This window comes from Dipodomys spectabilis, unplaced genomic scaffold, assembly GCF_019054845.1.
Source record: "Dipodomys spectabilis isolate Male_0828 unplaced genomic scaffold, ASM1905484v1 ptg000051l, whole genome shotgun sequence".
In the NCBI taxonomy this organism is placed as follows: Eukaryota; Metazoa; Chordata; class Mammalia; order Rodentia; family Heteromyidae; genus Dipodomys; species Dipodomys spectabilis.
Genome location: NW_024870728.1, coordinates 458,466 through 483,319, shown reverse-complemented (window position 1 = coordinate 483,319; position 24,854 = coordinate 458,466). Strand labels below are relative to the sequence as shown.

General features: G+C 43.3%; 2 protein-coding genes across 5 annotated transcripts in view; one reads left to right on the top strand and one right to left on the bottom strand.

The window, feature by feature from the left end:
* The window catches only part of LOC122107326 (UDP-glucuronosyltransferase 1-6-like), a 114,214-nt gene extending 95,672 nt beyond the window's left edge, over positions 1 to 18,542 (top strand). For 2 of the 4 annotated variants that reach the window (XM_042678938.1, XM_042678936.1), the window contains 4 exons: positions 12,078 to 12,209; positions 13,470 to 13,557; positions 14,088 to 14,307; positions 17,535 to 18,542. In XM_042678938.1, the coding sequence (XP_042534872.1) occupies positions 12,078 to 12,209; positions 13,470 to 13,557; positions 14,088 to 14,307; positions 17,535 to 17,832 (738 nt within the window). In that variant the 3' untranslated portion in view covers positions 17,833 to 18,542. Of the gene's footprint in view, positions 1 to 219; positions 1,121 to 8,901; positions 9,757 to 12,077; positions 12,210 to 13,469; positions 13,558 to 14,087; positions 14,308 to 17,534 lie in introns of those variants that run through there. The other 2 variants (XM_042678935.1, XM_042678937.1) reach the window with 2 other exon arrangements.
* On the bottom strand, positions 4,870 to 5,406 carry Dnajb3 (DnaJ heat shock protein family (Hsp40) member B3). The gene is given in 2 exon segments (XM_042678941.1): positions 4,870 to 4,995; positions 4,998 to 5,406. Coding segments are annotated over 2 exon segments (435 nt in total). The 5' UTR covers positions 5,362 to 5,406; the 3' UTR covers positions 4,870 to 4,924.
* Positions 18,543 to 24,854: the final 6,312 nt, after the last annotated feature.

Genomic DNA, 24,854 nt, shown 5'->3' with positions numbered 1-24,854 from the left:
GCGTGAGCAACAGGTCAGATGAGTTTTTGAGAAAAGTAGTAGTAAAATAAACCTTTGCTTGGGTGCAACAGAGGATAGGGCAGTTGTGCAAGCCGGGGATAGATTTATTCTGTAATAATTAACATACCAGGGCACCATGCCACCCAATGACGTGACAGTGTTAGGTGGCAGCATTAATAAAGCCAAAGAAACAAACTGGTAGGAGTCAGAGCTTGGGTGGAAAACTATAGGCTTGAGCTATAGGCCTTTGGGGGAAATGGTCATGGGACTCCAGGTAGCCCTTCGAGGGCTCACAGGACTGCTGTGCTTGCTGTGTGTCCTGCCCTGGGCCAGAGGTGGGAAGGTGCTGGTGTTTCCTGTGGATGGCAGCCACTGGCTGAGCATGCGGGACGTGGTGAGGGAATTGCACAATCGAGGCCACCAGGCTTTGGTCATGGCCCCAGACATGAACATGCACATCAAAGAAGAGGAGTTCTTCATCAAGAAAGCATATGCTTTTCCACTCACCAATGAAGAATTTCACCATATTATGCGTGAATACTCTGAGTTCATCTTTAAAAATGAACATTATTTGAAGACCTTTTTAAAAAATGCTGCAACTTTAAAAATCATGGCTAAGTTCCACACGACGTCTTGTGAGAACCTCATGTACAACATGACTCTGATGAGCCATCTGAAGTCCAGTGCCTTTGATGTGCTGTTAACGGACCCTGTTATTCCCTGTGGGGCAGTGCTGGCCAAGTACCTGAATATCCCGGCTGTTTTTTTTCTACGCTCCCTATTCTGTAGCCTGGAATGGGCAGCTACTCAGTGTCCAGACCCTTCGTCATATATTCCTAGGTTCCTGACAAGGCATTCAGACCACATGACCTTCTTGCAGAGGGTCAAGAATTTTCTCTACCCTTTTCCCCTGATGTATATTTGTGATTTTTCATTTACCCCTTATGCACGGCTCGCCTCTGAGCTCTTGCAGAGAGAGGTGTCGGTGGTGGATATCTTCAGCCACGCATCCGTGTGGCTGTTCAGAGGGGACTTTGTGTTGGACTACCCCAGGCCTATCATGCCCAACATGGTCTTCATTGGGGGCATCAACTGTGGCAACCGGAAGCCACTCTCTCAGGTCTGTATCCAATTGATGTTCCAGACAGAAAACTTAAAAAAAAAAAAAAGGAATTCTTAACTTTAAATGCTTACTTCTCTGCTCATCATTCCAAATTGATGTCTTTCCTTCTAATCATCTTTGGTGACAAACTCTGGAAATGTGTATAGCCCTTTACTTCATAAACCTGCCTCTCACAGAGAGCCCTGCGAGGCAAGGAGAGCATCTTCTAACAGGACAGATGGCAGATCGATGGTGAGAATTGATCAGATTTTCTACCACAGGTAACAGTGTCTTCCTGATGGGGAGGTTGGGCAGGAACAGGGGAAGTGAGCTGGGTCTTGACCTATCAGGGGAGTACTGCAGATTTGCAGTACAAGTTTAAGGACCTGGCATGGTCGTTTTAATCATGCTGTTTGTGAAAGGATGGGGATGGCTCACAAGGGTCTTACATATTCATTGGAATTCAACAGAATCTCATGTGCAATGTAGCTTACAGCATGTGGTAATAAAGTAGCAGTGTTCAACAGTCATATCATATCTAGTTAGTGACTGCAGAATGGTGCTGTCTGTGTTCCTTGATGCATCCAAATCACCTGCGCATGTGTGTGTATACAATGTGTGTGTATACAATGTGTGTGTGCATGTGCATGCTTGCTGGTCTTGGGGCTTGAACTCTGGGCCTGGGTGCAGTCCCTGAGCTTTTTGCTCCAGGCTAATATTCTTATCATGTGAGCTACAGCTTCACTTCCAGCTTTTTCTTGGTAGTTCATTGGAGATTCAGAGTCTTAGAGACTTTCTTGCATCGTTTGGCTTCAAACCACCAGATTTCAGTCATCAGAGTAGCTAGGATTATAGGTGTGACCCACCAGCAGTTGGTACAAATTGTATATTTTCTATATGAAAATCTAAAACCACAAAGGGCCCTGCTTGGGGAAGTCCAATATAACAAACCTTACTTTTTACTGGGGAAATGCAGAGCATGAGCTGTGTGTTTGGTAATCACAACATTGACCATTTCCTAGTTCAGTCCTAGTAAACCAGTGGCTATCTGTTATGCTAAAATGGTTTAAGATGGGAGAAGAAGAAAGGAATCTGTTTATTCAAAATCCAGATGAGAAACTTATAAATTTCCAATAAGCAAGTAATAGATTTGTCAAGGTAAGGTGTTTCTCTACCAGTCTGGAAATACTGGGGTTTGATTTCAGGGCCTAGTGCTTGGTGGGCAGGCACTTTACCTCTGAAGTTACTCCCACAGACTGTTTCCTCCCCTATTTTTAAAGTATTTTTGCAATAGGGTCTTACTTGTTGCCAAAACCAGGCTGGACCATTGTTCCTCCTTTTTGTGTCTCCCAAATAGCTATGATTACACATACCACCACTTTACTGAGATCCTTGTTTTAGGTAGAAACCCACTTACTATTTTTTGCACTGGCTGGTCTAGAACCAAAGTCTTCCCAATCTCAGTAGTGCTCAATACTAAGTAGCTATGATTACCAGCATGAGCTATCCTGCCCACCACCTACTATTTGCAGAAAAACAGAATCATCATTAAACAAGAAACTGATTTAAGTGTATTTGAACACAGCTTGGCCTCTTCTAAAGTTTTCCATTGTAAGGGGTAAATGGAACCCCAAAACTCACTGTGTTAAAGCTCTGGCCAGAGGAAGTGTGTGGCTCTTGGAATGTTTGGATTCTGCTGAGACTGCTTAAATGCTGGCGTCCCACACTGGCATGACTCTCCTAGCCTGCCACACTCTGGAGGGTGGTGATAGTGACTTCATGAAAAGCCTGTGTGGCAGTGGACTGAAGGTGTGCATCTCCACACAAGAGGAAAATGCCCTGCTTTCTAGCATTCACTTGAATCATCCATGAAAGATAAATGGCCTGTACAGGTATATAGTAGTACATATTATCTGAGCTTAGAGAATTGATAAAAAGTTGTTTGAAAAATCTTTAAATGCAATGCTTTGTAATTCTGTAAAAAGTAGTTCATTTTCGACAGTACAAATCCAAGACATATCAAAAACCTGACTGCTTACTCTGTTAAAGGAGCCTACAACTGTACCTATAGATCCATGACCAGAGTGACCTTGTATGCCAGGTTCTCTGCTTACCATTGAACTCTGTGGACCATCTTTAACCCACTGTGTAGAGACATATACACTCAATTCTGTCCTGTCTGCCCATTTCCGCCATACACAACCATGGAACTGGGTCTGTTCTTTTCTCATCCCCTAACTCCTGACATCCCTCACTTCTTCAGAGCCCAAACCACCACAGACAACCAGTGAATATCTTCACTTATATGACTTTCCTTGCCTATGAGTAAACAAACTTGTTTTTTCAAATCCCTAGTAAATTCAAATCCTGGCAAGTTGTTTATCACATAGGAAGCAGCTGTCCAGATACCTCTGTGACTTTTTTTTTTACTGGTTTTCCCAGCTGCCCCATAATCCCATGGGTATCCTGAATCCTCTTTTCATGCCATGAGTTATGTGTCCTATCATGCAGGTCAGCCTCTGGGGGCACTAAAGTATATCTAAACCTATTCTCACATATTCCAAGTGTGCAACAGTGTCCTCAAGTCCCATGACCTCTCTGCAGTCACGAACTTTGTGCATTTTTAGCCTTCTTCAGTTTTCCTTTTTTACCTACTTTCTTGGGTAAAGAGATGACAGTGGAGGATGGGACACTTTGTGGTGAACCTATTAAGACAATCAGACCCCAAAAGGTCCCCATGTAGGACAGGACATCAGCTGTGCCAACATTTGACTTTCTCAGCTGGACGTTTGGCGCCCCCCCTGCTCAACATTTTCAGGTGAACCTCTCGTTTATGTAGCTATGTTGACTGTGTCCCCAACATGGCAACAAGATGGTGTGGCCTTGGAAAATTTATTTTATATTCCCAGAATGTGTCAGACTGAGTGCAGTCCTGATAGGTCACCAAGACCATGAGACTTCAAGGTGATGACTTAAATAATTTGCCCTCAGCCTTCATGATAGTTTGTTACAGAAGCCCTAGAACTAATTATACTCACTTTACCAGGTTTACTTGCTTCATAAAAGTCTAGGTTCAACATAATACATAATAGTCAACTCTTCCTACATCACTATTATTTATGTACTACTTTAACCCATCTTCAGTTTTACTTTACAAGTACTGTACATTTCAGGAAAATGTAGTTAAAAAAATAAATCATTCAAAAGTTAAATCATTCAGGGCATACTACCTGGCTGTTTTCCAACAGATGGGGAAAGGTAAGGTTCAAGGAACTGTGGAGAACAGGTTTTTCAGGCACTTGGAAATTATCTTCACCTGCCTTTAAATTTAATAAATAGCAAAGTGCATATAGATATTTACAAATTTTAAAGACCCTCAGATATCCTATTTGTATGGTCCAAACAATAATTACAAATAGGCTTTGGTATGAACTGTTTATATAATCTTAGATACACTTGTTCTGAAAATAGAGGTCACTTGCAATCTTAAAAAAATGCTATTTCTCAAAATGTACTAAATCAAAGGGAATTATATAGGTGTCAATGCAACTGCTCTTTGCCATTTATTGCCTGCTCTTTGCCAGAGATTTTAACTCTCAGTCTTCTTCTACTTCCATCCTCTGCTGGCCGTTCTCCACGGTTCTTTTAGTGGTGATACTTTTGCTATTAATTGTTTGGGTGGAAGTGGACGCAGACTTGAAGCTGTCTGTCCCACCACTGCCATAGAACTTGGAGAAAGAAGAAAGACCTCCATTTCTCAGAGAACCATAGGATGTGAATCTTGTGTGGAATGGAGAGAAGTGAGCCCCAAAAGCTGGAAATTCAGTGAAGGTGGAGAAAAGGGGTGTGAACCCCCTGCTTCTGCTTCTGCGGGGGGTCCTGTGACCCCCCAAAATGTTCTCCAGCGGGGTCCCGAAGAAGTCGAAGGAGAAGGGGTCCTGGCCCGCGAAGAACTCCCTGAAGACGTCGGCGGGGTCGCGGAAGCTGAAGACGCACTCGAAGGGGTCGTGGCAGGGGCGGCCCGCGGCGCCCCCGCTGTCCTCGCCCGCCTCGCCATAGCGGTCGTACACGCCGCGTTTCCTGGCGTCCGACAGCACCTCGTAGGCCTGGGCCACCTGCTTGAATCTCTTTTCTGCCTCCTCCTTGTTCTCGGGGTTCTTGTCGGGGTGCCACTTGAGCGCCAGCTTGTGGTAGGCCTTCTTGATGGCGTCGGTGGAGGCCTGCCGGGGCACGCCCAGGACTTGGTAGTAGTCCACCATGTTGGGGGCTGAGGAGGGCGGGCAGGGCGCGGCCCTGGGGCCAGGGCAGGGCAAAGGCAGCAGCAGCTTCTGGCTGCTGGCTGCAGGCTGAGGCTGCTAGCTGAGGCGGAGCGTCGCCCTTGTGACGTGGCCGCATTTCATTGGTTCAGGCTGCCTTGGTCTTCTCATCCCAGAATGCAGTGCTCCAGGTGGCGGGGAAGGTGGGGGGAGGGTTGCCTTGTTGCCTAGTAACCATGGGGCTAGGCCTAGGGCCAAGCTAGGCCCTGCCTCTGTGCACTCCTCCACCCGTGCGCTCTGCCACGTCCAGAGGTGTGGTTGCCTCCAGACTTGAAGAACAAAGCTAAACGTGATGAAGAGAGAGATTGGGGAATCTGGGTGCCTTAGACAATACTTGTTTTAAAATCAAATAGCCTCAAGTTAGGCTTTCCCCTCCGCCTGGGGTGGGGGTGGGGGGTACAGCGACAAGAGCTGGTTTTTCCTCAACCCGGGCCTGAGGAAAGTCTTATGTATGGTGTGCGACTTCAGCCTCAGTGTTTTTGGCCTTAGCACCTGTTTGCTTCTGTTCAGTATGTCACATGTATTACAGGCAAAATTCAGACAGGATAAACAGAAGTTCATTAATAGCCATAGAAGTAGTCATATGAACATAAATCATATAAGATAATACTTTCAAAAGAAAAAAGTCATTAAGTGGGGTCTTTTTTTACATATTTTAAGTCTCTTTAGTATCCAGCTTCATAGCTGAGAGCTGGATTCTCAAGTCTGCTTCTGTGTTCAACCTCATATGATATCACATATTTGTAACTTCTGGCATGTGCTTATGAGAGACCGAGAGTGAAAAATTCAAATAGCATCGTTGTTAAGGGACATAGGGCGTTGTAAAATTTTTCTGAAAAGTTCTTGAATAGCCTCAGGGTTACCTTGTCCATATTCTGCTAACCATTGGTTTAGTAAATCAGAATCGTTCTATCTTTGTTGGTGGTTTCATGTTATATGTAAACATGGGCTACACTGATTATTTCCTCAGAAACTGCCAAGTCATTATCTGATTTCCTTTTCAGTGTTGCTTGACATCTGAGTTCATTCACTCCGCTATCTCATTCTCTCCTGAACACTATATTCTTTGATCAGTTGTGAAGCAACACACCAATGGAGGTCACTTAGTTCTAAGGGGAAAACGATTAACCAATGAACTTTCTAAAGTTTCATCATGAAAGATTATAGGACTGAGTGAAATATCAGGACAAACTGCCACTTGAGTTTATATCGCATCAGGTGACTGAACTTGAAACCCTTGAGGTGGCTCTTGGTAAGCATGCAAGAAGCAGAAATTGCAAGCCAATCAGGAATGAAGTTCAGTGTGAATAAAGCAATTAGGGAAAGTAAAAAATAGGGAAGGGTGATCAGAATGGCTAAAGCAGAGAGAGGGTTCCAAGCTGAAGTACTACAGCTTTAAAGTGAGCAGTTTCTCCATGACTTTTCCAGCACACTCTCCAGAATGGCTGGCTAGTAATGTCCATGGTCAATTGTATAGGATAAGGATTGTGTTGGACAGCAGTGGATTCCCAGAGAAGAGGGTTTAGTGCTTTGTGGCACTCTGTCCAGTTTGGGAGAAGGGTGTTGCTATCACACTTGTTCCTGACACTTCCCTTTTGTCCATGGACATACAAGGCACCAAGCACCAGGTGGTGCATGAATACCTTCTTGGTTCCTAGGTTCTTCCATTTGCCTTGTGCCCATTTGCTTTGATTGGGTCATGATGTGAGGCTCACAACTTTGATTTTGACTTTTAACTGACAATTTCAATCAGGGTTTTGTACATTGTTTTTTGTGTACTACTGCAGATCTTGAGGAATTGTTAAACGCAGAGACTGTGAACCAGCATATAGTGTTTGGTTATTAGCTCTGTCAAAGAGCTACCACAGGACTCTAAGAAATATTTGTGCTCTTCTGTACTTCAGTATCTTTGTAAAAGGAGGAAGATACTATCTGCCTCTTCTATGGGACCATGTACTATGTGTTACAGACAGTACTTGACCATATACTGTGAGCGTAATAAATATCAATTCTGTTTTTGTCCACCTGTCCTCTTTGTCTTCAAAGTGATTATCAGAATTTCCCCTGGACCTTGGATCAGTGTGATGAGTCCAATCGAACTTGCTTTGTTTGCTTATGCATTTTGCTTTCTTATATAGAAAGCATATTCTCTCCTTGGAGCAGACTTATACTTAAGTGCATTTCTTCTTCCAGTCATTCTCTACCCCAAGACAACACTGTTCATTTCCATCCTGACAAATTTCACAGTCTCTAAGGTCCTGCTTAATCCATTTCAATTGTGAGTCGGTTTCTCTTTATGGAATATGGATTCTGGGAGGAGAGACTTCATCTGTGGTAGTCTCAGCTGCACTGTTGGGACTCAGCACTGTGCAGACTCAATAAATATTTGTTAGATAAATGAAGAAAAATGATAGAGATAATCAGGCAGAGCCTTAAATGAGCAGTGTGGAAGAGACATTCTTAAGGAAGGCTTAAGAGTTGCACTATTGTTGTGTTGTTTTCTTTCAAAAAGTCCTTCTAAGGCCAGGCTTTTGTGGCTTACATCTGTAATCCTCGCTATTCAGGAGGCTGAGATCTTAGGACTGCAGTTCAAAGTGAGCCTGGGCAGAAAAGTTTGTGGGACTCTTCAATTTACCACCAGAAAACCAGAAAGTGGTTCAAAGTGGTAGAGCACTAGCCTTGAGCAAAAACGACCTTAGAGACAATGCCCACGTCCCAAGTTCAAGGCCCCCCCCCAAAAAAAAACAACCGAAAAAGGCCTTCTAAAAACAAACTGTCTATTTTGTTTCTGGAAAGGAACTTTACTTTGTCACCTAGAGGTCCTTTTTCCTTTCTGGTAATCATTTTCTTTCGTTTTGTCATTCTATAAAATGTATTCTTCAATTATCAATTCATGAAAGACAAGGGCTAACAAACTTCTTCAGATTAAGAGAGATTTAAGATATGAAATAAAAATATTATCCTGGAATGGATTTTATGGGGTAGAGGAGAAATTCATATAAAAGATATTAGGAGAAACACTTAAAATAATATAAACTACAGATTATTATATCAATGTTACATTTCCTTGATGGTTATTCTTGTGGAAATACACTCCTAAATATTAAGAGGTGAAGGAACATTTGCTTATGTAACCTAGACACAGATGGCTCAGAAAAAAATACTGTGGTAACACTTTATCAGTTCATGAAAATGACTATTGTATGGGCCCCAAAGTGCCAGAGATCCTTTGTGTTTATTCTTGAATGTGATTTGAGGAAGGAGTTCTACTCTGGTAGCCACGTAAGAAACCAGGTCATGTCCCACCCTCTTCATCTCAGCCAGTCAGCTTCCTGAGATCCTTGCAGCAGTCTTTGTGGACATGTAGCTTTAGTCACAGGACACAGTCAAATATTAACATCAGATGCAACTTAGTTCTTGCTACATATGTGCAAGTGAGGGTGGATCCATGGCCAGACCAAAGGCAGGCACACAATGATTGTGATGTCTGGAAGCCTTCGTCCACTCATCCTTAGCTTGCTGCTATGTATGCTCAGCTCCTCTGTGACCCATGCTGGGAAACTGTTGTTAATTCCGATGGATGGCAGCCACTGGCTCAGCATGCTTGGGGTCATCCAACAACTTCATCAGAGGGGACATGACATAGTGGTCATAGCGCCAGAGGCCTCATTACATATAAAAGAAGGATCATTTTACACCTTGAAGAAGTACCCTGCACCCTTCAAGAAAGAGGACTATGAAGCTGTTTTTCATAACTTAGGGCTCAGCGTTTTTATAGACGATCCCTTCCTGCAGCGTTTCGTCAGACTTTACAAGCAAGCCCAAAAGAATGCAGAAGTGATTCTGTCTATCTGCTCCCACTTACTGCACAACAAGAAGTTCATGGCCTCCCTTCAGGAAAGTGGCTTTGACGCTGTGCTGACAGACCCTTTCCTTCTTTGTGGCCCCATAGTGGCCCAGTATCTGGCTCTGCCTACTGTGTTCTTCTTGAATGCATTGCCCTGTGGACTGGATTCTCAAGCTACCCAGTGTCCCAGACCGATGTCTTATGTGCCCAGGATTTTTTCCTTAAACCCAGATCGCATGACCTTTCTGCAACGAGCAAAGAATGTGCTTTTTTCTCTGGCTGAGAATTTTCTGTGCAAAGCAATTTATAGTTCCTATGAACCACTTGCCTCAGAAATCCTCCAGAGAGATGTAACTGTCCAGGACCTTCTGAACCCGGCAGCTATCTGGCTGTTGAGAGACGACTTTGTCAGGAATTACCCCAGGCCCATCATGCCCAACATGGTTTTCATTGGTGGGATAAATTGCCTTCAGGGAAAACCAGAATCTCAGGTGTGTATTTAAGTGGGACTTTTATATGTCTATATCTGCAAAAGCAAGTGCTGAGGATACCGAAATTGTTTCAGTTCTTTTAATTTCTTTCTTAAGAATCTCTTAGGCTTGAATTTGCTTGTTACTGATATTCTGAGTTGCTTATGTCTAAGACTTCCAGAGAGTATATTTTGGGCATTTTATTCTTTGTAATTTAATTTAATTGACGTAACAATTTAATTCAACAAGCATTCAATATTATGGGCACAGAATTCACCTTGCAGAGAACTAGAGTATGCAGCATGCATTCTGCATTGGACAGGTGCATCTGGCTTCATTTAGGCATTAGTTCAGATATTTTGAAATAGTTCTCTGACATTTATACATCCTGGCAAGGAATCTTGCTTGCCTTTCGGTCCTAGTTAAAAGTGCCAGTTTCTAGGTAGTCTGACAAGAAGCTAGATCCTGAAGCCTTTCTTTCCTAATAAATGACAATGCCTTTCTTCTGTCTGGGTGAGAGACTATCTCTGTGAAAGGTAGTAATTCTGAGTCAATAGGTACAAGTTGGGTCTGAGAAAACTGGCCGAATGGAAGGTTAAGGAAGCCAGAGGCTTTAAGACAGCTAATGACCAATAGGAAGAAACACATGAGGACAGGAGGACTCAAAAGTATTTGTGCTTGACTTGGAATGCCACATCATGAAGTGACATGTTTCTAACATATGGTCTAAGTGGATTCTAGAGAAGCAAAAGATGTTTGGGAAGGGAAATTCTCAATAGAACTTAGGAGCTATTTGAAATGTCTCTTGTGAGGTCTGGGATATCTTAGAATGGGAAAGTCGCTCTCACTGGGGAAGGGTCTCATCTCTTTCTCTTTTAGAAAAGAACAAGAGTTGGGACAATCAAAGGTTATTTTTTTAAAGGGTTATCTTCAGTTGACATGTTGGTTGTTCCAGGGACTTTGAAGCAGGACAAAGTTTCAGGGTAGTTTTGCCAAGTAGGGGATGGATTTCTCTTTTATGAACCCTAAAAGTGATTCAGAGAGGTGTTGGCCACCATTCCACAATCTGTGCTGTTTGCTTTGCTGTGTTCTGTACATAAATTTGCGTGTCACTGAAAGTTTAGTTAAACCTGTTATTCATCGTTGGATGTTTGTGAACCTGTGGGTTTTGATTTTGTATTAATCTAGGTTTGATTCTGTATTAGTCATGTCTTGCTAGTTGCTGAGTGGGCACGATGGGGTGTAAGAGAAGGGAACATAGATGAGGCTCTTTCCAGAAGAGAGTTGGTTCCTTCTGGCTAGAAGGAACAAAGTTCCTATGGATGCAGGTCAGCCTTGCTCCATCATGCAATCGAGAGAGTCTAAAGGATACTATGAAATGAGCTGCCTCTGGTGAAGAAGGAGGGAGTGGGAGGAGAATACCAATGCAGGATGATCCTGGGGCGGAAGGACCCCAGAATGACCATCCTCAGGACATTCTTGCTACAGACAAAAGATGCAGGATATGGCAAAGAGAGAGGAATCTTCCATTCTGACTCCTTAGATGGGCTTGGGGGACTTGGCCAAGGTCCGGCTGCTGTGATGAGCCAGGGGATTGAAGAGGTCAACAGTGGGAGCTGGCGGGAGAGGAAACATGCCTCTGAGAAGGTTGTTGAGTGTCTGGGTATTTCCTAATCCTATTCAGATTGAGCTACACAGAGCTCGCGTCTCTGTTCATGCATGCTGAGCCCTGTCAGAAAACGTGTATCCCACGGGTAAAGAGACCAAGGTTCTGGTTAGCCCAGGTCTATTCAGGGCCTTTCAGTTGGGAGTAAACATGACATGATCTGCTGAGTGCCCTGGGACTGTACTCAGAGGGACCTGTCACTGTCAGTAGGTGCGCCTGTGGGATGCACGGATATATTGGTGTATATATGTTCTTGCACCTGTATATGCATATGCCTTTGCTTTTATTTTGGAAAATTAGCACATGACCTGGATTCTTCATCTCAAAGGAACACCACAGATAAGCAAGAAATCTTCTTCCTTTGGAAGGAGGAACTAAGGAAGGAGATTAAGCTACAGAATTTACACTTTAGTAGTTTTTGTGTAGCTAAGCAAAGTGGTACACACCAGAACTCCTGATACTCAGAAGACCGAGACAGGAGGATTACAAGTTCAAGGCTTGCCTAGACTATATAGTGGATTGTTTTTTGTTTGTTTTTTTTTTTTTAAAAGCTTGTCTTTATTTCATAGACGCATTTAAACACCTTCTCAGCAGGAATGTTGCTCAGAGTTCAATTATGTAATCACACTAAGGAGTATGAGAAAAAGTGAACTGGAAACCTCTCTTTTGGCTGTAGGAATTTGAAGCCTACATCAACGCCTCTGGAGAACATGGGATTGTGGTTTTCTCTTTGGGATCCATGGTCGCAGAGATTCCAGAGAAGAAAGCTATGGCAATTGCTGAAGCTCTGGGCCAAATACCTCAGACAGTAAGACAATTTTCTGATTACTTAATTGTATATTCAAAAAGTTCTAACCCCAAACTTTCAGGATCTCAATACATTCAATCAGTTGGGCATCTGCTGTCATTTCCTAATTGCTAACCTGAATTTTAAAAATCATAACTATTCTTTTTTTTTTTTTTTTTTTGCTGGTCATGGGGCCTGAACTCTGGGCTTGGGTGCTGTCCCTCAGCTCTTCAGCTCAAGGCTAGCACTGTACCACTGGAGCCATAGCGCCACTTCCGGCTTTTTCTGTTTATGTGGTGCTGAGGAATTGAACCCAGGGCCTCATGCTTGCAAGGCAAGCACTCTACCGCTGAGCTACCTTCCCAGCCCCTCTTAACTATTCTTAAATGATAGTCCATCTCACTCAGAAGTTGTTTTTTTTTTTCTTATCAAAGAGAATCAAAAGTGTTATGGAGCTGGGCACTTGTGGCTCATGCCTTTAATCCTAACTACTCAGGAGGCTGAGATCTGGGGATCGCTGTTCAAAGTCAGCTTGGACAGGAAAATCCGTGAGACTCTTATCTCCAATAAACCACCAGAAAACCAGAAGTGGCACTGTGGCTCAAGTGGTAGAGTGCTAGCTTTGAACTGAAGAGCTCAGGGACAGCGCCCAGGCCCAGAGTTCAAGCCCCACAACTGGTAAAAAAAAGTGTTATGGAGAATTTAGTTAAAAATTAACATGGTATTGGTTCTTCATATTATATAGGACAGTTTCTCAAAAAAAAAGTTGGTTAGGACAGTGAGTGTCTAGCCTATGTTTTTGTGTGGAAAGTTCTGCAGGCAAGTTGTTTTATAAAGTAAACTTCTCATTGAAGTGAAGAAAATTAAAAGACATCATGAGGTGTAGATGACGAGCTAGTGCATGGAGACGGGAGCACACTCTTGCCACCAAGCCCCACGAAGAAGGGTGGCCAGGAAGCAGTCTTCTCACTGCATCCCCCATTTTACACAGCTTCTGTTCATTCTGTTCTATAATTCATCCATTTTGCCATCTTCTGCTAACTCGCACCACATACCACCATCTTTAGCAAACTCTAACCATAAGAACTGATATTACAATGTTAGCTCAAATAATAGAGAATCAAAGGAAGACTTAGCAGGAAATTAAGAGTAGACACTTTAGATCCAGTGAGGAAGCACACACACCACAACTACAGAAGATTTCCCCCCTAGCTTGTACAACAGATTCTTTAAAAACCATATATTCTTTTTATAAAACCTTGTCCCTTTTGTCTCTGCAAGGTCCTGTGGCGCTACACTGGAAGTCGACCATCAAATCTTGCCAACAACACAATACTTGTCAAGTGGTTACCCCAGAATGATCTGCTGGGTATGTTGGGAGAATTTGCTGTATAGATCACTTTGGGGTTAAATTAAGAAAATGGCCTAGACATGGGTTTTAAGAGAGAATTGCAGCTGGGTGCTGGTGGCTCATGCCTGTCATCCTAGCTACTCAGGAGGCTGAGATCTGAGGATCACAGTTCAAAGCCAGCCTGGGCAGGAAAGTCTGTGAGACTCTTATCTCCAATAAACCACTCAAAAACCTGAAAGTGGCGCCGTGGCTCAAGTGGTAGAGCGCTCACCTTGAGCTGAAGAGCTGAGGAACAGCGCCTAGGCCCAGAGTTCAAGACCCACGACTGACAAAAAAAAAATTGGTTAACTTGAACATACTGTGGCTAGAATATCTTCTATAGCTTTTTATCTTTTGTGTGTGTGTCAAGCTTCAACTTCTCCCTATCATTTTGTCAAGTGCAGCATTGAACATGAATGGGTTCTCAGGGTATTCTCAGAATTTAGACAGTAACAGACTAGAAAATGTAGCCACTGGCCCACAGTCTCCCTCCTTGCTTTGCGTCTCAGGTCACCCAAAGACCCGGGCATTCATCACACACTCTGGCTCCCATGGCATTTATGAAGGAATCTGCAATGGCGTCCCCATGGTCATGCTGCCCTTGTTTGGTGACCAGATGGACAATGCAAAGCGCATGGAGACCCGGGGGGCTGGCGTGACTCTGAATGTACTTGAAATGACTTCTGATGACTTAGCAAATGCACTCAAAGCAGTCATCAATGACAAAAGGTAAGAGTTAAGAAAAAAAATCGTACCTGTAATCCAGCCATAGCATACACATTCCAATCTGTAGAAATCTTGATTTATTTTTCTCTCTTTACTAACATTTTATACAAATGAATTTCATCATTTTATTTCCACCTATGCATACATTTTGATCACATCCACTTCCTTTAATTTTGATTAAGCAAAAATTCTAATTAATCAAAAATCCAGATTTATAATTAAGACACCTCAGGGTTTGGACATTTCCTATATGATTTGTCATAGAATTTCTTTAAACAATTTTCCTGGTAGATTTACATCTTTAATATATAACAACAACAACAATGTCACCAGAATAGACAGGTCAAAAGTTTCCAAAAAGGAAGATTCCATGAAGATAAGCAGTGTCCATAAGATAAAACAAGCCAGTTTTTAAACCCTCTGTCACCCTGGGAATTGTGAGATAGTTTTTCCATGAGGCTCTGTAAACATGGTAATTAGAGGATATCACAGACCACAGCTTAGAGCAAAAGCAAAGATACACTTAGCCAAAGATTGGCCCTAAACACTTCAAAACACAAAACATTGGAGCATATGATCTCTGTGTGAAATTTAGTGTATTGCCGGTAAGTTTCCTGGTAAATAGACGATCAAAACCTTATTGGATGAAATGATTGCTGGTGGTAGATTTCTACCAACAGTAGTAATGTGTGTATATACATCAAATATCTGTGCACGTGTGTATTGCCTATGAGAGTGTGTATACATGTGTGTGTCTATACAAGTTTTAGGGGTGTTGTCTTAGCTTGCTTTTTCTTGTAATCATAGAATCCCTGAGCCCTCATGATTCATAAAGAACTTTGTCTCATTGTTCTGAGTTGGGAGGTGCCAGACGGGGCAGTTATTCCTGTTGAGGGTGACATGCTGTGTCCATCAGTAGGCAGAAAAATAGAAGGAAATGGGTGTTAGTACGTGAGAGACAAAATTCAAGAGTCATAGTTGGTGGCATGTCTCAAGCGGTAGAACACGGAGCTTAGCAAGTACAAACCTGGTACCAAAACAAACCAAGCCAAACCAAAAAACCCTCTTAGGGCACCCTCCTTTCATCACAATGTGCGTTTGAGTAACTAGCCTAGTCCTGTGGGAGAGGCATTAATCCTGTGATAACTAGCTCTTAAAGGCTCCCTCACCACGTGGTACTATTGCACTGGGAATCAAAGCTGCAACACATGACCTAATGGGAGATACACCAAACCATAGCATTGCTAAACCCATAGCTACTTCCTTTAGAAAGAGCCATTAACCCTAGCACAGGACGGTGGGGTCTCATTCTTTCCCTCCCATTGTCTCCTTGTGTCCTGGCTTGTCAGCATCTGGACCTTCAGCTCTCACATCACAGTCAGCACCCAACTTCTTCCAGATGCTGATGAAACTTGTTTTTGAGCTTTACATATTCCTATCATTTTCATCCTTTCTTCAACCTTATAGCTTACTACTTGGAACTTAAAAAAATGACTTGGAAGACATTCCCTCAGACATTTTTATTTACAAGAACACCAATCAGTTAATTTATGTTCTTATTTAAAACTTTTTTGGGGTGGTTATGGGACTTGAACTCAGGGGCCTGGGCCCTGTCCGTGAGCTTTTCACTCAAGGCTAGTACTCTACCACTTTGAGCCACAGCACAATTCTACATTTATTTTTAACTCATTTATATCTGATTGAGTCCCCACGTTTGCAACACCCTAAGTTGGAAGTATACTTCTACAATATGAGGAAAAACAGAAAATTTGAAAAAATCATTTTGTACAGACAACTAGGCCACAATAAGCATTCAGTAAATATTAAACGGCGAGAAGCTCTAAGAAAAAATCTACCACCAGAGAATATCTATATAAAAGGAAATTGTGTACCAGGACATCTATGTGTCAGATATTTTTATTAATATTGTAATTTCTTACCCAAATAAAATGAGATTTTTTTTTTAGTCCGGTCATGGGGCCTGAACTCTGGGCCTGGGTGCTGTCCCTCAGCTCTTCAGCTCAAGGCTAGCGCTCTACCACTTGAGCCACAAAGCCACTTCTGGCTTTTTTCTTTTTGCTTATATGGTGCTGAGGAATCGAACCCAGGGCCTCATGCATGCAAGGCAAGCGCTGTACCTCTAAGCCACCTTCCCAGCCCAATGAGAGCTATGTTTAAGCACAGCAATGGTCATGACTGAGGAGTGTCTTGTCTTCCTTTTTCTGCCTTTCCTTTTGTTCTTTCCTTCTTCAGTCTCCTCCTGCTCCACTTCCTTCTTCCAATGTGTCCACACCCACAGCTGAGCCATCACCACACTTCAGACCCAGTTGTTCTGCTTCAGCCATCAGCACTGTCTAAAGCAACAGCAACCTCTTCCAAAGAAGAGGCCACACCGACACCACCTCCACTGTCCAAAGCAAACAGCAACCTCTTCCCAAGAAGAGGCCACACAGACACCACCTCAGCCTCAAGTTAGCACATGATTCAATGTGTCAACAGTTGAGTGGAAGTTTATCATAACCTTGGCACTTTCAAATGACTTTTGTTTTGGCCAGATGTAGTTGTTTTTAACTTCAAATGGGATGCCACTGGCAATTTCTGCATGTCTTTTTCCTTTATTTAAAAATATACATTTTCTATTTTGCTACAAAGTACAATTCAATAATTTATAAAATTCTTGGTTCTTTATTCTATATACCAATACAAATATCTCTAAAAGGAGTGTAGAAGCAAGGATTAAATATTTCTAAAATTGTAACTTTGGCTTCCAGTTCCTTCCCTTCTTCCTTTCCTTTCTCTCACCTTCTTCGTTTTTCTTTAAACAAATGGAGAGCATGTATCTCTGTGTGTGTGTGTGTGTGTGTGTGTGTGTGTGTGTGTGTTCACAACCACATGCATGCATGTATGTTCTTTTCTGGTTATTAAAAAACACATAGCTTGATGCTGGTGGGTCATGCCTGTAATCCTAGCTACTCAAGAGGCTGAGATCCGAGGATCATGGTTCAAAGCCAGGCCCGGCAGGAAAATCCGTGAGACTTATCTCCAATAAACCACCAGCAAACTGTAAGTGGTGCTGTGGCTCAGGGACAGTGCCCAGGCCCAGAGTTCAAGCCCTACAACCAACAATAACAACAAAAATCCCTGATTAGCCATTACCACTGGGAAGCCAGCAAGGGAGGACCGTGCATTACCCAGGTGCTCCCTCATTCACTAACTGTCTTTGTGTCTAGCTACAAGGAGAACATCATGCGCCTCTCCAGCCTTCACAAGGACCGCCCCATTGAGCCCCTGGACCTGGCTGTGTTCTGGGTGGAGTATGTGATGAGGCACAAGGGGGCGCCACACCTGCGCCCTGCAGCCCATGACCTCACCTGGTACCAGTACCACTCCTTGGATGTGATTGGCTTCCTTCTGGCCATTGTGCTGACAGTGGCCTTCCTCAGCTTTAAATGTTGTGCCTTTGGCTGTCGGAAATGCTTTGGGAAGAAAGGGCGAGTTAAGAAATCCCACAAAACCAAGGCCCATTGAGAAGTGTTGGAAAGTAAGGGGAAATCTTGACATATTCTCCAATCATTTAGACACTTGGAAACAAATTCCATATCAAATTCATTTTAAGAATAAAATTCTTAAAAGGAAATTCTTTGTACAATTGGGATCCACAGAGCACTTTTCTTTAAAACTAAAAAGAATCCAATTGCTGGACATACTTATGGTAAAGTACTGAATATACATTCTGCTTGTCTGGTTTCTTTAATCTGACTGCACCTGTCAGCCCTCAGATGGATTATAGAGCAAAACTAACACAGTTCTTAATTTTCTTGTTCATAAATGTAGACCCTTTAGGGACATATGTTTCAAACACCCCCTAGCTTTGGATGACTTTTAACACTGTCATCCACTGTAATATTGTGATCAATTCCTGTCCAGAGATTGTTGGTCCTTACTTGTATCCATACTTCATAGGGTGTCACCTGGTGTTTATAGAAGGAAGTTTTAGTACCTTTAAAGTATGCCTGATATGAATAAATGGCTTGGAGTCCTTGAAAACACATATGGTTTCTGACCTTGGGGAAAAGAATGAAAAGAATGATGTTTTAAGATTGCTGGGTACTGTATTTGAGAGGATGATCACTGCTACCTCAGATGGATCTGTATTTGATGAAAGCTATAGAGTTGGGCAAAAATGTTTTCTCAGATGTTTCCCCAAAGCAAGATTTATTAATAAATTTTCACAAATACATTTCTAGTGTCTTCTCTCTTCATTGTTATTGTACTTACTTGTTATGAAATGGTGTTTTGTAATGATGAACTCTGGTATAATTATGACAGAAAATTTGAAAAGTGTAGAAGATATTCACACATACACATAGAAGTAAATTCCATGTGTGCATTTCATGATAAGAGAAAAATCACCTGTCACTGTATTTCCCAGAAATACCAGTATTACTGCTATCCTTCAAGGTCTTCCAAAGGCTTCTGTGTTGAAGGCCTGGCCCTCAGCCAGTGGCTCCACTGGTGGTGGAACCTTGGAGGGAATCTTGAGACCCTTGCCCATTTCTTCCTTCTTCACTTCCCAGCTTCCATGAAGTGCACAGCTTCTCCCACCCTGCTTTCCCCCCACGGAGTGCCTTTCACGACAGGTTTCAAGCATTAAGGTCCAGGGACAAGGGACTGAAACTTCTGACATTGTGGGCCCAAAGAAACGTTCTCTGTCTGTAAGATGTTTCATCTTGGGTACTTCTTACAGTAACTAAAAGCTGATTAGCACTTTATATTTTGGAAAGTACACATAACTACATGAACGTACTGTTTTCTAATACTGTATATTAGTCTGTCTCGCAACAGTGCCATGAAACACCTGAGGAGAGAATAGGTCCGTTTCTCTCACATTCCTGGAGGTTCAATGGTGTGGTGCCTGCGTTGGCTCAATGCTGGTGAAGCTGACAGAGATGGGGCAGCATGGCAGGTGTACATGACATATGAACAAACAAGTATTGGGAAAGACGAGGGATTATGATGGAAGGGATGACATTGAGCAAGATGCTTTATACTTACAATCCGACTTGCTGAAGTGAAACTTCTTTATACAACTACTTAGAAAAGAGCAAATAAGTGATTATGTGTTAAAGCAAAGAAAGCGGTGTTTGGGAGGGAGCTGGAGACCATTCGAATCTCAGGATCTCCTCTGAGGACACATTCCAGTGACCTGAGGACCTCCTGTTAGGTCTTCAAGGTTCTCACCTCTCAATAGCACCACTGTGGCTGCCAGTCGTAACCAGAAAGGCCTTAGGAGGACCTTCCAGATCCAAGCTATGGCATCCTGCCACTGGCCCAAAGGTTCATGTCTGTCTCACAATTTAACTGTCCCAACAGATCGAGTCCAAAATCTCATGAGAGACTTAAGGCAAACTCAAATGTGAGCCTCTGTAAAAATAATAAAGTACCTTACCAAAAAGATGCAATCACATTACCAAGAAGATATACTAGCAAAATGAGGGGGTAGGTAAACATTCTTATTGCCAAAGAGTAAAAATAGAGAAATAAAAAGGAAGTCTCAAAGCAAAGCCAGGATGAAACTCAGCAGGGCAAACACCATTCCTGAATCTCAATGCCTGATATCTGAGGCACACTGTGGTTGGGTCTGGGCTCCCAGTGGCTTGGTTGTCTCTGGCTTTGCTGACCCTAACCTGCAAGCTGCTCTCTTGTTTTTCACACTCCTAGGTGTTGAGTGTTGCTGGCATTTCCACCTCCCCCTTCCTTGAGTCTCCACATTGGCTTTGGCTTCATTCCCTAAGTGCCATTGCACATTACTTTATTGGGTAAGCCAGCCCTTTTTCTTTTTTCTTTTTGATTAACTCATAAAATTATACATAGTTATTATGTGCACATTGTGTGTGATCAAATGGATCTTAAACTGTGTTGTGATCAAGTTCATCTTAAGTTTTTATCATTACTTTTTGATCAGTACAGTCAATATCCTCTTATCTGGTCATTTTGAGATGTACAGTGCATTACTGCTAACTAGTCACCCTCCTGCACAGCAGAATACCAGAACTTGCTGTTCCTTTCAAATGTAATACTGTACCTGTGGCCACTTCTCCCCATCCTCTTCTCTTCGCTCTCCCCACCCTCTGGAAATCCCTAGCCGACTTGTAATATTCACGAGATCAACTTTTTAAGTTACCTGTGAGTGAGATCATGTGGTATCTGATTCTGTGCATGACTTATTTCACTTAACATAATGTTCTCCAGGTCCATACACATTTTCACAAGTGTGACAGGACAGGATTTTATCTTGTTATGACTAAATAGTATGCCAAATATATGCATGCATTACATGCAACATACACATGTGTACATATACATACATACATGCATGCATGTATATAATGCACATACACATCACATATATAACACATGTGATAGTGCATGTATATGATGTATCATATGTGTGTGCATATTGAGTACATGCAACACATGTAATGCATGCATATGATGCATATGCATATCACATATAATATGTATGTTTATCACAGGTATGTGATAAATGTACTCTTCAATGTATATATCACATTTTCTTTATGTATTGAAAGACATCAGATTGATTCCATGTTTGCTATTGTTCTATATTCATCAAAGATCAGTTTTGATAACATAAAAATGCCTGTTTTGAACCAGACTGAGCCATCTCTAACCCTAGCTATTTGGCTGGGAGAATTATGGTTTGAGGCCAGCCCAGGTGGAAAAGTTCCCTGCACATAGACAGTGTTCCATACCTGTCATCCCAAGCTATATGGGAGGAATGCTATTCTAGGACAGCTGAAGCAGAAAAGTCCATGAGATTGCATCTCTGTGGAGGGGAGCTGGACATGATTGTGCATGTCTCTGCTCACAGCAACTACAGGGAGCTTCTCATTCCTGGGGTGGTTATGGACTTCTCAGAAGACCCTTTAGTAGAATCAAACCATCAAGTCTGAATCCTCTAGATATTCTTACATTTAACAGCAGCTACTAGCTTCAAATACATTTTGATCTTCCATCATTACAGATATTTTCTTGTATAATAGATGAATCAAACCCCTCCCTTTTTGGAAAAGCTGGCTTACCAGTGACCTATGTGTGGAAATAACTGGTACTTACAAGCTGCCTCCATGAGCCGGTGGCTCATGCCTGTAATCCTGGCCACTCAGGAGGCTGAGATCTGAGGATCTTGGTTCAAAACCAGCTTGGACAGGAAAGTCTGTGAGACTCTTATCTCCAATAAAAATCTCAGAAAAAGCCAGAAGTAGTGTTGTGGCCCATGTGGTAGAGCACTAGCCTTGAGTGCAAAAAGGCTCAGGGGGCTGGGAAGGTGTCTCAGTGGTAGAGCACTTGCCTTGCATGCAGGAGGCCCTGGGTTCGATTCCTCAGCACCACATAAGCAAAAAGAAAAAATCCGGAAGTGGTGCTGTGGCTCAAGTGGTAGAGCACTAGCCTTGAGCTGAAGAGCTCAGGGACAGCGCCCAGACCCAGAGTTCAGGCCCACGACCAGACTCAAAAAAAAAAAAAAAAAAAAGGCTCAGGGACAGCACCCAGGGTCTGAGTTCAAGCCTCAGAACCAGCAGAAAACAAAATCACTGACTCTTCACATTGATCCCCAAATTAGCTAAATCCAGGAAAAAATACGTATATTCTGGATGAGGGGCAGAGCTCAAGATGTAGAGTACTTTGCAGAAAGCTGGATTCTGAGTTTAATTCCTCGTACCACACACACACACACACACACAAAATACTGCATCAACAAAAAGCAACAAAACACAAGGAACCCCTTTTGTCTCTCACTTCAGTTTGCATCTGCCTCTTTAGTCTTAGAATTACTTAATTCTACTACTTACTTCTCTATAGGTATATTATTAACTCAAGGAATATCTATCTCTAAACCTATATTATATATTACCTTTGCCATACACTTCCAAGGCTTAAAGTCCAAAGATAAGAGAAACTGAGATACCACTTTTTGCAACATCCAGTCCAAACTCACAAAAGGGTATTTGAAAATCTGCAGTCATCACAAACTTGAAATCACGTTGGAATCTAGCATTAGCACAGCTTCACAGATTACTAGATGATAATGCTCTACAAACAGGAGGAAACGGCTCATGGGACCTGAATCGTCCCATCAAGTATTAAAGACTCCTTGGTTGACCTCGCAAAACCCAGAACTAAGATACTGATCAACCAAACCACACGTTGGCCAAAAGCTGCTTAATTTTTTCCATCTCTCACTCAAGCTCAAGCTTACTTTCTGTCTTCCCATGCGGCCTTCTTGAATAAAATTAGTATCTAGGATCTTGAGACAGGTGGCCTCAGTCTAGTCTATTTGGATTCCTAGAGCCTAGGATCTTGCACTAACACTCTGCTACTAGTGAATGGGAAGTGTTTAAAGAATTACCAAATAGGGTCACATTTCCCACAGAAGTTACACTGTAGACCAAAGCATCAGTCACTATTCAAAACTCAATGGCAGCCTAGTAAACTGTGGTTAACAGAAGAGCGGAGCATTGAGATGGTTGTCCATAGCCTGTTTAGGCGGTCAGGATGAATTATTAATAGGTGAACTCTGGTTTCCTAGAAAAAGAACAACAGCTCAGTTCCCCCCCGCAGGAGAGATGTTCTGATTAATGTGTTTGTATCTGGTTGAGTGCAAAGCCCAAACAAACTCAAGAGATAAAAGAGTGGAGAACACTTACGACCCGCAACAGGTTGGAAAAGAGCCCGGGGAGTTTGCCCAGAGGGGAGCATACAGATGCATGTGGAGATGGGCACGTTCCAGGAGACTCTTGGTTCAAGACAAACATCACTGAGCATGCGCAACCTAAGGTCAAAGTGCGAAGAGGAAAGATGGCAGATAGGATAACTCTGGATCCCTTTACCGCATGAAGACAAACGCATTGGCTGGCGCCCCTGGCTCAGGCCTGCAGCCCTAGCTACTGAGGAGGCTGAAATCTGCGGCTCACTGTTCGAAGCCGGCCCGGCAGGAAAGGCCATGAGAGTCTTATCTTCAAGCGACCGTCAAAAAGCTGGGTGTGCAGCTGTGGCCCAAGTGGTAGAGCACCACCCTGAGGGGGGGGGGCGGTGAGGGAGGGCGCCGAGGCCCCGAGTTCAAACCCAGGACCGGCGAACACTTCCAGGCCCGCAACACACCCTGGGCCACTGCTTATTACATCATAAACGAGCGACTGGAACGCGGGGGGGGGGGGGGGGGCGCATTTTAGTTACGTCATGAAGATGAGCGGCAGGATTCTTCTAGCTGCAGCCTCAGGAGGAAGAAGGATTAAGAAGCCCCTCTTGGAGCTGGGAAGGTGGCTCAGTGGTAGAGCGCTTGCCTCGCATGCCTGAGGCCCTGGGTTCGAGTCCTCAGCACCATGTAAGCAGAAGAAGCCGGAAGTGGCGCTGTGGCTCAAGCAGTAGAACGCTAGCCTTGAGCTGAAGATCAGCCCACGACCAACTAAGCTTTCATGCAGGTTTGGCCCCTTTCTCTCCCTAGGTGGAGGCAGGGGCAGCCCTGCAAGCTAAAATAATAAAGATGGACAGACTATGCTGGAAAGCAAAGCCTGGGTGGGGGAAGATGGGGACCCACGGGGCTGCTACCCTTTGCTGTGTGTCCTGTGTTGGGCTGAAGGCGGAAAACTGCTTGCCAGTTGGTAAAGGTCCTTGTCTTTTTTTGTAGAAATCTAAAAATGCCAGGTGGACCCAAGAGAGGTTGGACCCGCACCAAAGGCCTGAGATTTTCAGTTGGTTTTACAGTAGCAACAATTGTCCCAAGAAAAGGCAGGTTCACTCCCTTTTAGCCATTAACAATTAAAAGCCCTTCAGTTTTGGGCCACATAAGTGTGCGTCAGGTTATGGGCCACTGTAGTCTCCTTGGCATTAGCCTGTAGTGTTTTACATACCTGGTTGTTGGAAATTATTGAGTGATACAAACCTCCTGAAGCTTTTCCTACAGAGGCTATTGTAGTTACCAGGCTTATTCCTTCCAAAAGGAGGAGGGCTCACCTCTATTGGCTTGGGATCCTAAGTAGGTCTTTATTGGCCAACACCTGAAATTTGGTGAAGGTGTAAAGCATGTACTGGGAAACTGGGGGTTACCACAATACAAGGGAAGGGTGTGCTAGGTCCCATAAGGAGGATTTAGACCAAAATAGCAGTCCACTGGGGCTGTGATAACAAAATCCTTTAACAAAATCCTTGGTTGAGCAAAGGGAAGAAATGGAGGATGCCTTCTCTGTCTTTGAGATATAGCATGGTACCTGAGTCCCTATATCCTGGAAGGGGAAGGAAGACCTTTCCAGCTTTATCTTAGGATCATAGGAGCTTGGGGAGGAGGTAGCAGAAATAGTTAAAGGTAGCAGAGCCAATAGGCATTGTGTTCTTTTATGGACACTTCCTGCTGGCATGGTGGCATAGAGGAGTCACTGGGGCTGGGGTCTCTAGGGTCTGCGCTGAGCAGGGCAGGGCAGTGAAGCCTCCGGTTGCCAGACATAATAGGATCGCCTTGACTTGTTTCCAGG